The sequence below is a fragment of the Scatophagus argus genome, chromosome 9, assembly GCF_020382885.2.
Source record: "Scatophagus argus isolate fScaArg1 chromosome 9, fScaArg1.pri, whole genome shotgun sequence".
Classification (NCBI taxonomy): Eukaryota; Metazoa; Chordata; class Actinopteri; family Scatophagidae; genus Scatophagus; species Scatophagus argus.
Window position 1 is genome coordinate 25,392,304 of NC_058501.1, and position 14,024 is coordinate 25,406,327.

The following is a 14,024-nucleotide window of genomic DNA, read 5'->3' on the forward strand; positions in this document are numbered from 1 at the left end:
GGACAAAATGTGCCCATTTCATCATTTAGTTCAAGTGTCATTTAGCTGTTCAGCGACACTCACAGGAGTTCAAATGTTTAAATGTGACTCATTCTGTCTCCTCAGCACGTTCACGTTTAGGAGACACGAGCTTTAAGACAACAACGAGAGCCACAACGTATTCAGCAGCTTCCTGCTTTTCACTTTGTAATGAACCAGAAGTGACTTGTAAGTCAGTATATCAAGAAACTTTCTCCAAATAATGACAGTTTTCTTGTTTGGACACGCTAACCACTGAAGACGAGCGCTGGCCAACCAGAGGCAGAGCTGGTCATGACTTCACCATCCTGTGACGGAGCTGAACACAATCAGGTGCAGACATTCATGGATCTCAGATGATGTGTGCTAATAGCTTCACTCATTTCCTGACTTTTATTTTTTTTCTTATTTAACACTTTAGTTCATGACAGATTTCTTCTAAACCCTGAACTAACTAAACACTTTAAAAACATTTTGTAAAACAAATGATTTATTTAAAAAAATTCTCCACATTGTCAGGAATATAAAATCAAACTAAGAAATATTTAATGATTTTGTCAAACCTGAACTGTCTGAGACTGTAGAAACTGGAGTGAGTCCTGGATGATTCGGCCCTGGTGATGGGTCGTAATAATTAAAAGTCAACTGTGCAGCTAAATAGAAGTTATTTTGCTCAGAAGGTGGTGGAGACCAAAAACAGAGCTAACAGAGAGGGAACGCTGGACTTGGACATAACTTCTGTGGCTTAACGTTGCCCTCTAGTGGTGAGACCTACAGCAGGGGCTAAGACAAAACATGGCCAGTCAGACTGTCCCACAAATAATTAACAAACAGACACAGTCTGCATTGATTGTTCCCTTTTAATAAAGTAATAATGAAAAGTAAACCTGCAAGAGTCTCATACAAATAACCCACCAAATGAAGCAAACACTCAATAACTCATTCAGAAGTACTTGTGACTTTTCTTTAAAATTGAAAAAAAGAACTTGGACAATTCAGACAAAGAAAACTCATATTAACCTTATGGACATTATGGACAACAAAAATCAAGTTTCACTGTAGTAGAACATCAGAGCTGCCCCCCACCCCAACTCCTGTCTATCAAAACAAGCTCCTCTGAAGACAATAAAAGCTAAATTAACAAAATCACACAGTTTGCATCTGATTTACCCTCAGTTACAGATTAAAGAGAGGTCAGAGGGCAGTTGGTGACATCACAGTGACACTGTGGGCGAAAAAGGCCATGAAGGTCAGCAGCAAGTCCTGTTGTAACTCCAGCGTTAGCAAACTGGACCTGGAAAACCTGATCACCATGGAAATCATAGCTGCCACCTGCCAGCCCATTAACATCATTAATTAATTAATTAAAAATATGCAAAACAAACTTGTTAGTGTTTTTACACTGTGAAGTGTCAAAGTGCCAAAGGGACTTCATTACAGGTCAGCAGTCGGTGGATATGGATCCATCTCAGGCACGTTTTGATGCGAACAGCTGATACTTTGCTCCACATACACTTAGCTCCAGTAGCTAATCCAGACAGGCTGCTGTGTTTACTTTCTAATGATGTCAGGGAGACATTTTTTTAAATTGTTTCTGTTAAACTTAAATTTATTTGAAAAGCTTGAGTTTCCCAAATCGCTAAAATGTTGGCGAGTGTCCAAAGTTAGCGCGACAAAGTCAAAGCAGATGCCAGGATGAAGAATACGTGAGTCTTAGATGATCGTTTCAGCTGTCACGTGTTTGCAGGAAGCCGCCAGCAGAACGTCCATCGCTGGTCACACATCTGCAGCTCAGCACACGACTGAGACGCCACAGGGTCAGCAGCCACTCCTGTGTCCCCACACGATTAGCCAAACCATCCGTCTACATCTCGTCAGCGTGTGCAGGTTTAGAGGGGTCATGGCTTCCTTTCCCCGCCGCCGCGCTCAGCCCCAGCGCCAGTGGCTCAGTCTGCCCGACGACAACAGCTGAGCTGTTCCCCGACTGGCTCCCCTCTTGGACAGTCCCTTCAAAGCCCATATTTTCAGGGTTTGTTATTGGTTCTTGGAGGATGGCATCATCATCCGGAGGTCCTGATTGGCTGAGCTCAGACAGGGGAGACGAGGACTCGGACCGGACTGCCGGACTGTCAGCATCGTCAGCTATCGTCTGAGAGGAGGAGGAGGGTTCGGTGAGGATGTTTCTGGAAATCACTAGAATGACAGAAGAATATTATTATAACTCTGTGGCGAATCACATTTAAACAACAGGAAGTGATGTCATGAGGCACTGACCTCCTGTGGGTCTGTAATCGTCGTCCGGAGACGAGCTGGGACTGAACGGACTGAAACTCGGCATGATGATCAGACCCAGAGAGACCAGGATGATCTGCAGACACAAACACTTTGTCCCTGACCAACACGTTGAGCTCTGAGCAGAAACCAGACATCATGCACTAAAATGTGTTGGAACCAGAGTGAAACACACACACACACACACTGTGTGTTTCCTACCAGTAAGCAGGTGCTGGTCTGGGCTCCTTTACTGGCCGTGTGTTTAATCAGAGACTGCAGCTGCCGCAGCTGAGCCAGCAGAGACCTGAGCAGCAGGAACACATCAAGAGCTGATGAACGAACTCGGCTGCCAGCTCAAGTCTGAACTGAAGCCAAAAAATCTCCCTGAACTTTGAACAACTTTAACGACAGAACAAGTGGCTGGCGGCATCGCTCTGACATGATGCAGGAAGAAGGTAAAGAAAGAAGAGGACGACGGCGCCCTCTGCTGCTGCGAACACTCTGGCATCATGTGGCTGCCTTTGTTTCAGTCTTACTCATCACTTTGTTCTATGAATCCAGATTTCTTCATCAATCAGTGAACAGTCAATAAGAATAAATGTGCTCGTACATGTTGCGTTTCTCCAGCTGCTCCACAGTCCTCTGAAGCTCCTTGTTCTGCGCTGAGCAGGCGGCTGCCCTGTTACAACACACACACACACACACACAAAGTAGATGTATTAAAAGTCTTGTTTTATCAAACTAACAGTAAAACAAAATCATCAGAACGTTCCACAACGGCTGGGGTTCTGACAGCTTAAAGGAGCTAAAGGAGATTTTTTTGGGTGAACTGTTCCTTTAAAATTTACTAAATTAAGTATTTTCTCAATAAGCAAAATGATTTCCGATTAATCTACTGTCAGCTGACATCATCTCCTCTGCCTCCAGCCGACCTGCAGCTGCTGTCCAATCAGCTTCGTCGACAGATCAAAGCCCTGTCAGGTTGATCCAGTTCAACACGTCTTTGTCTTTGTCTAGTTTGACTCTGTGACACCACGTGGTTGCTGATGCTCGGCGGGCTCGTGTACCTGCTCTCCAGCCCGTCGATGTACTCCTTCCTCCTCCGGCGGCTGTCCTGAGCCGATTGCTTGTTCCGGATTTTCCTCCGAACTCGCTTCAAGATTCTTTCCTCAGCCTGAAAATAAGGGGTCATTCACAACATCAGCCTCCACCATGTGATTCCTTCTGTCATGTGGGTTGTAAAGGTTAGTGAACAAACAAAGCAGCCTCTCAGTTTGTCTGACCGGTACAAAAAGGTTTCTCTGTGGGCTGATCTGAGGTCTGCTCAGCGGTCTGACCTTGGTGAGAGGAAGGCTGCTAGGCAGAGAAACTCCTTCCTGGCTCAGCAGCTTCTGCTCCTCTTCGGTCAGCTGGAGCTCTGGGTACAACTGCGGCAAAACCAGAAGAAGAGTCAGTCCTGCAGGTCCAGCCGGCAGCAGGAAGACGGAGTGCCAAAAAAATAAGAGTCTCACCTGGTCACCATCAGGGCTCTGAGCGCCGAGGGCGGCCAAACCGCCATCGAGGCGAGCAGCGGGGAGAACGGGCAGCTCGCTGACGATGCAGGAGTCTGAAAACAACATCTGAGAGCTCCATTCATCTGTACGGGACAGGAAACGAGATCATGGTCACTGCTGATCACAAGGCCGTCCATGTTTGGAGTTAACAGTCAACAAATCAGTTTTTTGCATTTCCTCGGTCCGTGTTACGACACCTGAGATCCAGTACCAAAGAAATTCTTGTTTCAGCATCTTACTTTGAAAAACTATTTCTTCGCTGAACAAAGAACATTAAGTTCTCAAAGGTTTTACAACATTTGGTCTGATTCTGACTGAAGAACAGGTGAACAAACGGCCATCCAGAAACCGTCAGCGACGCTCACCGAGCTCTATGGAGATGATGTTCTCTTGTCCAGCTTCAGTCTTCACGCCGCTCAGGCCACTCAGGTCGTAAACCACCTGGTAGACGGCGGCCGGAGCCGGCTGGGTGGTCGTCGTGTTGACGGGACCCTCAGCTGCGGGATCCTCCGAGATGCCGCTGTCGCTCTCAGACGAGGGATCAGCTGGCGGACCACTAGGAAACACTTCGTTTGGGTCGACGGCGTGAAGGACGTCCTCCGGTTCACTGTCATTCAGCGTCTGAGACACAGACACAGGAGGACTGCATCAGGTGACCTCACCTGTACGATCATGTACACACACGGAGAGCAGACTCACGCAGTCGGGGTTTACCGTCCAGTCCTGAAGGGGCTTCTCTGAGCCACTGAAGACGAGGTCGGAGCAGGAGAACGGCGCATCGAGCTGAAAGCTGTCAGCCGTCACGCCGCCACCGAGAAACAGCTCGCCGCACTCTGCGTCCATCACCTGAAGACACATTCAACACACATCATCTGGGAACAGAAGGAGGTGTCACTTCAGTCACTCACTTAACACAGAAAATAATCAGCAGGTTAATCCAGAATAAAAGATCCCGAAAATACATGTGAAAGTGAACGCAACGCGAAGCAAACAGCAGAACAAAACGTCTGTGCAGAGACAAACAGGTTGTCGGGTGAAGCAACACCGGATGAGGATATCCTGGTACACACCCACACACACACACAAACAGTACACAGTTTGTCCAGCAGAGGGCGCTGACAGGTGGACTGATCACTGATCACTACACTCTGGTATTTCTGATGACTGATGAGATGAAGCTGAATAAGTCACTGATGAAGACTGCGGCTCTGGACCTGGAAAAATGACTGGCTGTAATACACAAGAAGCAGTACACAGAAGTACACAGGCAGAAGTACCCAAGCAGCTCAGGATCGTTTTACTGACTAATCAATGACTTTATCAGCCCTAATAACGAGCCGTGATGCTTCAAATCCACTGAGGACACTTTCATCCTGTTGGGTGGTGGAGTATTTCTGTGGCACTGCTGCATTTACTTCCTCCACTGCCGAAGACAGAAATGACTTTCAGTACTGCGTTTTAAGTTAGAAGCCTGTCGAAATCTCCTCTTCATCTCCAGCAGTAGTGGAAGAAGTATTTACTTAAGTAAAAGTACTACTACCACCCACTGTGAAAATGCTCCACCACAAATCCTGCTTTCAAGTATTATCACGAGAATTAAAACAAGTACTCAGTACGCAGCCTGTCGTCTCAGTTTGATTTGTTAAACTGTTAAGATTATTTTATATGCAGTAACACGCAGTCACACATTTTAATGTGGTAAGTGACGGCAGGTGACCTGCTGTTGGATGGTTTCATTTACTGCATAGCGATGTGCTGTATTTAATGTGCCGCTAACTGGTTTTTTAACTTTAAATATACCACAGTAAAACTACAATACCTCCGTGAGTTGTAGTGAATTACACCGACGCATAATACGTACGTATGCACAGTACTGTAGTGTAATTGTACTTCGTTGTTTCCACCATCGTTGTCCATGTGCTTTGTTGACTGTTATAGCTGTTTATAAGTGTTTATAACGTGTTTATTAACGCTGGTCGGCTGTGTGTCTTCTGGTTCAGCCGGATCGACAGGAGCGAGCAGCACGTCTAATGTTAACACTCACTGAGCACATCAGAATCTTCCTCTCCTTCTTCTTCTTCTGTTTCGGTCCTCTTCCGGGTTCAGACCCTCCGGTTCTTCATCGCCGAGCGGCCGCTCTGCGGCTGCAGGAGGACCGAGGACTCAAACACGCCACAACACGTCTCTTCCCTTCGATTCAGAGTAAATAAAAAATCCAGCTGGCAGCTCCGCGTCCGGGCTGAACGACACGACTTCCTGCCTTTGCTTCTTCTTCTGCTGCTGGTTGAGTCGCCTTCTTCTTCGTTGGATCGTCGGACACTTCAATAAATCCATATATATCGCCACCTGCTGTACGTGAGACGCACATACAGCGTTACGACACGCCACTGAATGTAAATATTAATTCAGATTAAAATATTTTAGTGTAGACTTTATTTTAAAAACGTAATGACTTGATTTAACGAGGAAGCAGGAAGAACAACAGAATAGGAGGACTGAACACATAAAAGGCAACAGTTCTGTTGTACTCTCTAAAGTACTTACATAAGTACAAATAATAACAGCTACCAAATCAGACATTTCGGCCAACAGGAAGTTTCTCCTCTCTTAGTAAAGTTTTTTATTGTGTGTCTGAGAGAAAAGGTTTACAATTCGTGATCTCACATGTTGTTCACTTTCGTCACGTCACAGCATGTTTCCTGTGTGTTGTCCACAGTCCTGAACATTCAGCCTTCCTGCTGAATGGTGTCCAGGTAAACAAAGGTTTATCCTGGTTTATTTCTGAAAATTCAATCGACCCTTTGTGGCAATTGCTGTGTAGTTAATTGTGGTGTGAGTGTCTTGATTGCAACCATGTTTGAATATTTTCTAAAGCTTTTCTTTTCTGGTGTGTTTTGGGGCTTTGGCAGGTTTTGAGGCGTCCTGGAGGATGTCAGGACTCTTGACTTTCAGCTGTAGGGTTCTTGAAGGACTATCAAAGTTCCTGGTGTTTCTTAGGGCAGTTTCATGGGTGCTGGTGAAGGTGTTCTTGGAGGGCTCCTGTTGTAGTTGAGGGTCTACCTGCAGTTTCTACATTTTTAGTTTGTGATGTGGTTGTTATGTTTGTACTCACTTTGACCTTTGGCCAGTGAAACTTGAGTAGATTTTCACAACCAGGCGTACCTATAAAAGATAAAGATCTGCTCCTTCATCAGGTAGGCCACAGTTACTGAACGGTTTGCACCTTCAACCTTCAACTCAAAGCCCAATATGAATAATTAGATTGTTGAATAAACAGGAAAGTGTCACACTGTTGTTGCACAGTGTAAAATTGTGCAAGAATTTTATATCAGAATAGTGAGAATTGCATCACAACTGTTTTCATGTTGCACTTTTGAGGTGGTTCAGAGAGCAAATGGGGGCTCTGAGTTCAGCCTCGGGACCAGCATCTGGATGGACCCTCCCCCCACCAGCTTTGTGGAGTTACACAGTTGGACACAACTAGACCGGAAAACGAGGGATTCTGCCATCAAAATAAAATTTCTTAATTAAAACAAAACAAACAACAACAACAACAAAAAAACAACTGAAATAAGCCGTGTGTCTTAAGTACTCAGTGAGACTCATGAAGACTAATATTTCCAACTAACCCTCATCACAGGTTATGGTCTTGGCGTGAGGTAAGAGCATGTAATCATCTGTATATTGTTTCCCTTGAGTGATTTTTAGAAGAGATTTTTATTTTAATGTAAAACTATCCAGGAACACAGTGAGATTTGAGATTTGTCCTTGTTGAAACCTTACGAAGGCTCATGAACCCCAGTTTGGAGACCATGGAACAGTCCTACAAATTGTCATGTAGGAAGGTACTGCACAGAATGGAATAATGTCGTTTAAAAGCTGTGTGCTGACTCTGAGAGATGATTATCAAACCACAGGCCGAGCATTAATGCAACAAGAGGATAAACCTAGTATAAAAAAACAAACCAAAAAAACACGCAAACCAAAGTACACGACTTTTATTTTGAAAACAAGAAGCGCGGTGTGCTTTTGCGAACTTGATCTATCAAAAATCGAGATCAGCTGATGGGAACTGACTCACCACTTCCCGGACAATAACCACGACGAGGTGAGAAAAGTCCAAGCTGGTTCTCCTTCTGTTTCTGCTGAGGCGGGTCGGACCGAGCTGCTGGATCCGGATTCAGGTACGAACCTGGTTTCACACCGAGTGAAGAGCGAAAACACCAAAATGTCCGAAGTTTCCTCTAAGTTTCCGCGGTCACATGCGGTGCTTCCCCTGTCGGGTCTCAGATGTGAACTTTTTCTCTGTTTGGATCCGCGGCGATGAGGCGCGTTTGAATTCGGTTTGATGGAAACGCGTGTGAAACCGAATCCTCCGCCGTCCGGCCCGTAACGGACCGCGTGTTACCGTACGGCGGGATGTTCACACCTGAGGCTCCTGAGCCAAACGCGGAGATGAGCTCATCAGTGTAGTACAAAGTACACACAAGTCATACTCGAGTAAAAGTAAAAATACTGTGCTGAAAAATTCCTTTGGTCAACATTAAAGTCACGTAACGCGTAAAAGTCTGAACGTGTCTGATACTTAAAGTACTTTTCTGTCAGTAAATGTACTTACAGTAACTCATAAAGTACCAGAAAATGGAAATATTCAAGTCGAGTATAAATACCTAAAAATGTAGTAGCTGAGTAAACGTGCTTGTTCCCTTCGCTGCAGGTGTGACTCAGGTTTTGTGAGGAAACACGGGGTCACACCTGAGCAGGGAGCAGTGCTGGACAGAGTATCTGATTAAAGTACTGACAGTCTGCCTAATACTACACTGTGAAAGTACTTGTCAGTATTATCAGCAAAATGCACCTCAAGTATTTAAGTAAAAGTACCCGTAGTGCAGTAAAAGGTCAGCAGGTCACTGAGGACTTGACCCTGTGCTGTTTCTGTCTCTGCGCCTCTCACAGGCTTTGAATCCATGATGGCGAGTGTTTGAGCCTCCTCCTCCAAACATAAAGCAGTCCAAAGATGTTCCTCGGGGGGAGAGTCTCCTCTCATGTCCTCCTGTCTCCTGCGCGGGAGACGGCGGCGCTGCAGGTCAACCCGGCCGCCGTCCCCGCCCTGGAGATCAAACTGGGGGCGCTGGTGGTGCTGCTGTCCGTCACGCTGCTGTTTGGATTCGGCCCGTTCTGCCTCGTCCGGGGGGCGGGCTCCTGCAGTGCTGATCCAGGTAGGGTGAGCTTTGTGACAGTCCAGACTTCTGTCCCGCGTGCACTCGGCCTCGGCTTGATCCCACATGTTGGTCTTACAGATGTGCGCCGCAGGCTGCTGAGTCTGATCAGCTGCTTTGCCGGAGGAGTTTTCTTGGCCACCTGTCTGCTGGGCCTGCTGCCAGACTACCTGCAGGGCGTCAACCAGGCCTTCAGCCAGGCAGGAATCACGGTAAGATCCCACGAGTCCACATTGTGGACTGTCAGCACACTCACACGGCAGACTGCCATAAACGACACAACGCCCAGCTGACAGGAAGAGCAAATCAAACGGTTTCCTGTCTTCTCTGACGTCAGCCACCATGAAGCCTCCTTATAAAGTTCACGTCGTCTCGTTGACTCCGGAGACAAAAATGTTTTCTAAAGCAAGTGAGCCCTTCCAGCACTGCAGGAGTTCGGCCTCCACCAAAGAATGAAGCACAGAAAAGGAAAAGTAAACTCAGTTCTGAGCTCTAAATGAAGCTTCCTGATTAAGTCAAATTATTCACCAATCAGCCCCAACAGGACCTCCGCTGGCAGGTGAAGAGAAGAACATTAATCATCTGTTTGCAGCGTAACGTTCTGCAGGGACGCCACGCCCACCTGGAGGCCCCACCTGGAGGCCCCACCTGGAGGGAGGGTGGACTCGGCTTATTCTGGTGCAGCCCACAGATTGTCGATCGGGTCGGGGTCTGGGGAGTCTGCAGGCCGTCGTTGTGGTCCTTGGGGAGGTCACCAGAACCCGAAGGTTCTGCGGATGTTGCGTAATAAACAGATGATTAATGTTCTCCTCTCCACCTGTTGTTGATGTCCCGCCCCCCGTGCTGTGGTCATAAGCCGCCGCCCCCTCATCAGAGGTTTCGGCTCAGGCCCTGAACGTCTGTGCTGCAGTGACCTGCTGGTCGCACTTTGGAAAGCGGCTGTGATTCATGTGGTGGTCAGTTCTGCAGTACAAACTAACTGACTCAGACTGTTTCAGGAGGACGGGAGCTGAAGGTCGGCGCTATAAAAGACACTGCTGGGAAAGTGTGTGAGTGTGTGTGTGTGTGTGTGTGTGTGTGTGTGTGTGTGTGTGTGTGTGTGAGTGAGGGCAGGGTGGGGGGTGTTTAACGGGAATTGCTCTCTTTCCTCACAAATAGTATTGAATTAACCTCCAGCTGCTTCAGCAGGCCGAAGTTAAACACTGTGTGTGTTTGTGTGTGTGTGTGCATGTGCATGTGTGTGTGCGTGTGTGTGTGCATGTGTGTGTGTGTGTGTGTGTGTTTGTGTGTGTGTGTGCGTGTGTGTGTGTGTGTGTGCGTGTGTGTGTGTGTGTGCGTGCGTGTGTGCACGTGTGTGTGCGTGTGTTGTGTGTGTGTGTGCGTGCTCTTTCTTCCCACACTTCCTGCCTTACACCACATACTGTTTGATGTGTTTTCATGCTGATTCCCTGCACTTGTTGTGTTCTGGAGGTTGTAAAATCATTCTGTCAGGCATTAAAGTGCTTTTAATTAGAAACAAGCACAGGATTTATGGACCATTTGGCTTTAACAATCATGTTTCAGGTCGTAAACGGTTACTTGTTAATATTTTTCATCTTGGTGCTCACTTGTCTCACTGCGGCTTCACTTGGCCTCTTGTTCCACTTGTTCTCATCCACGTCAGTCACTCATTCAGAAGTCAGCTCACATGTGACATTTTTCTGTTTTCATGTTAAAATTTTTGCTCAGATATGAAAATTCAAAACCTCAGCTTTGGAGTCACTAGCTCACTGGCTAACGGAGCTAATGGTGGCTAACAGCTAAAGCTGCGTGTGTTGCTCCGGCGAGATGCTGCCCCCTGTGGTTTAGACTTTTGAATTCGGTCTCCTACTTTACAAGAACATCTTCTGTCTTCTACGAGTTGGTATATTTTTCTGAAAAGCAAACACACACAGAGTCCAGTTATTTTAAAATAATTCTGCACTTTTTTTAGGAACAGAAAACCAACTGAAACAAAACTGGAAATGGAAACGCGTGTATTAACACATGAAGGCTTATTTTAAAATCTGTAAACGTTCAGTTGGGGTTCATCCTTCATTAGCGGCTGTTGAGCTGTCACTCCTGATGTTCTGCACCTGCTAACATAAAGTAATAAGTCAACACATTCGATCAAAGTGTCTCTTCTTCGTCCTTATCTCCGATCTGAATCTCCTGCACATCCGCTGGGTGCAGCAGCTTTGTCATCCTGTGTCGACTGAGATGTTTTAAAGCAGATCAGTCTTTGCAAATTCAGATGTTATAATTCAGAAATTCATAAAAGCAGGAAATACGGGAGTCTGTCGTACTGCACAGGTTAGATTCAGATGAGACAGAAACAAAACCGTCTTGGTTTGTCTTTCCACAGTCACGTCTACAGCCAAACACAGCTCACAGCACGGCGAGCGGCAGCAGCAGGTACTCTGCTCATGTGCTGCCTTTGAATTGTGGGATTGGACTTTGGTGTACTTTTCCATAAATTAGGTTCGTCATCAATAATGTGAACGTTCGCTGAGGCCGACAGGTTTGTCTGCAGCTTGTGGTTTGGTTGGACTAAACAGTGTTCTTCTTCTCTGCTCACAGCTCCAGTTCCCTCTGCCTGAGTTCATCATGGCCATGGGCTTCTTTCTGGTCCTGGTCTTGGAGCAGATCGTCCTGGCCTTCAAAGACCAATCAGCCTCTCATGCCGAGGAGCGTCGGGCTCTGCTGGTGGACTCTGGCATCCAGGCAAGTGACAGGAACGGTCGTCATCTGTCCCATCGCCGTCATGGGTCACAAGACTCTGATGGCGGCCACTTCCACGTGGACTTTGGCTCCCAGTCAGCCCTGCGTGCCTTCATCCTGGTCTTCTCACTGTCTCTGCACTCGGTGTTTGAGGGTTTGGCAGTGGGGCTGCTGGAGGAGGGGAAGGAGGTGCTGGAGATCTGCCTGGCGCTGATGATCCACAAGAGCATCATCTCGTTCAGCCTGGCCTTTAAGCTGTCCCAGGGCCGACTGCGGCGCTCGGTGGTAGCCGGCTGCGTCCTGCTGTTCGCTGCCATGTCCCCGCTGGGAATCGGTGTGGGCATGGCCCTCACCGAGACCAGGTCGTCCCCACAGCACCAGCTGGCCCGCTTCACGCTGGAGGGGCTCGCAACGGGAACCTTCATCTACATCACCTTCATGGAGATCCTGCCACACGAGCTCAGCTCCGCCAAAAATCGCATCCCCAAGGTGGCCATGCTGCTGGTGGGCTTCGCTGTGGTCACCGCCGTGTTGTTCATCAAGCTGTAACCATGGAAACAGACATTTGACAATAAAGTCTGACACAAAACAGAGAGTTCACACATTTGGGAGCCAGTGAACACGACAACAAACCTCAAACCAGAAGCTTCTTTTAGAAGATAATTTGTCCTTAAAACATGTCGTTTCTGTGCTTCTGGACGGCACTCGTAGATTCTACTCGGTGGTATTCATTTAAACTATTAACGAGGTATTTTAAAGGAATACTTCAACTTAAATCTATGATTTGAATATCAAACAGAATTGTGTCCAACGTATTTCACTCTTCAGTCGCTGATCCGCGTGTTCGGTATGTTCACGACTTCAGGACACCTTCTGTATGTTCTCACGGGTTTGTCTGAGGCGCATTGAGCTGCAGAGGTGCTTCAAGAAGTCAGGAGAACATCTGACGCTCACAACACGTCTGAGCAAACGAGGCTTCACACAAAGAGGAGGTTTGGACTTCGTTTGCTCTGTAATCTCACCAGAAGCTGCCATCTTCTTCTGCTTCCTCTTCAGAAAGTCACCTCAGACTGACCAGCAAAGTCTTGTCAAGGCAATGCTTATTCTGATTGTCACTTAATCAGAAGATTATTTTCTTGATTATTCCATTGGTTTGGTCAGCCTGAGATGATGTCCTCAAAGACATTGGGTTTACTGTCACAGAGGAGTGGAGAAAGAAGCTGGAATTACTTAAACCGATTAATTGAATGTCGATTAGTTTAATAACAAAACAGCCTCACGAGTTCTTAGACCCCGAGGTGACGTCTTCAGGCGACCAACAGTCCAAAGATTAAAAATATTCACTTGACAGCCGAGAAAAGCAGCAAATCTGCAGAAAACATTTAGCTGTTTTTGTTTAATAATGACTTAAATGGTTTTGAGTCATTAAACAGGACGTATTTTATAGTCCAGCCTTAACACTAAACTGTCAGTCACTCTGACCAGTCACCATTTTTACAATCACACAAAAGTTTGCCTTGTACGTTTGTCTGACATGTTTAAACGTTACATTTCATTATGTTTCAGTTCTTGGGACGACGCGTTGCTTTAGCGTTAGCATTAGCTTTGGGCACAAAAACCGCTCGCTTCTTTTGAGTATCTTGTATTGGGAAATGTCACTGAAAGTGTCTGTTTTAGTGGGCTGAAGTGGTCTTGACCGGTTTGCCATTTGTCAAAATGTTTTATGAATCTTATTGCAGAAATGTTGATGTGCTACACTGAGGCTGGGCAGCATCTCGACCGCATATTCATGGTTATTATCAAAATCCTCAGCAATATCAAAGTATTTGGTTTAAAATATTGTGATATTTAATGTTGTCCGTGTGCTCCCGCCCTAAAACGTACAAATTTAACACATCTGTGGTTTGTTCAGTGCCAACGTTTGTTGGGCGGAGCGTCAGGCCGTCCGTCGGTGTCCCCAGCACGACACGTGACCCACACCCACCAGCCGTCAATCACCTCACGTGATCACGGAGCTCGTAGTTTTACAGGCTCCCGCTGGTTCAGGTGACCGGTGGACCGCAGAGGCCGAAAACTCGGCCTGCGGTCACCTGAAGCCGGGAGTTCAAGAGCAGAAATGTGATGAAAAATTTATTTTTGTAATTCTGACACCAAAGTCTTTGATCCAGAGTCGTTTTAGGGACTGCTGTGTTTTAATCACAATGATGAATGTTTTATTTTA

General features: G+C 46.6%; 2 protein-coding genes across 6 annotated transcripts; one reads left to right on the forward strand and one right to left on the reverse strand.

Annotated features, from left to right (window-relative positions):
- Window positions 1-860: 860 nt before the first annotated feature.
- creb3l4 (cAMP responsive element binding protein 3-like 4) lies at window positions 861-6,137 on the reverse strand. 5 transcript variants are annotated; one of them, XM_046400337.1, is made up of 10 exons: window positions 5,890-6,137; window positions 4,545-4,691; window positions 4,211-4,466; window positions 3,804-3,928; window positions 3,630-3,719; window positions 3,360-3,466; window positions 2,903-2,971; window positions 2,512-2,596; window positions 2,293-2,386; window positions 861-2,211 (listed from the first exon to the last, which is right to left on the reverse strand). In XM_046400337.1, exons 1-10 carry the CDS (start codon window positions 5,896-5,898, stop codon window positions 1,883-1,885), a joined length of 1,311 nt encoding a protein of 436 aa, XP_046256293.1. In that variant the 5' UTR covers window positions 5,899-6,137; the 3' UTR covers window positions 861-1,882. The 5 variants fall into 5 exon arrangements, with proteins under 5 accessions (XP_046256293.1, XP_046256295.1, XP_046256291.1 ...); XM_046400339.1 differs by lacking the exon at window positions 5,890-6,137 and adding an exon at window positions 5,707-5,883; XM_046400335.1 differs by lacking the exon at window positions 5,890-6,137 and adding an exon at window positions 5,665-5,883 and having other exon boundaries at window positions 4,560-4,691.
- Window positions 6,138-7,872: 1,735 nt separating this feature from the next.
- LOC124065487 (zinc transporter ZIP1-like) lies at window positions 7,873-14,000 on the forward strand. The gene is made up of 4 exons (XM_046400936.1): window positions 7,873-8,029; window positions 8,802-9,064; window positions 9,146-9,276; window positions 11,663-14,000. The coding sequence occupies exons 2-4, from the start codon at window positions 8,863-8,865 to the stop codon at window positions 12,350-12,352; spliced, it is 1,023 nt and encodes a 340-aa protein (XP_046256892.1). The 5' UTR covers window positions 7,873-8,029; window positions 8,802-8,862; the 3' UTR covers window positions 12,353-14,000.
- The last annotated feature ends 24 nt before the right edge of the window (window positions 14,001-14,024 follow it).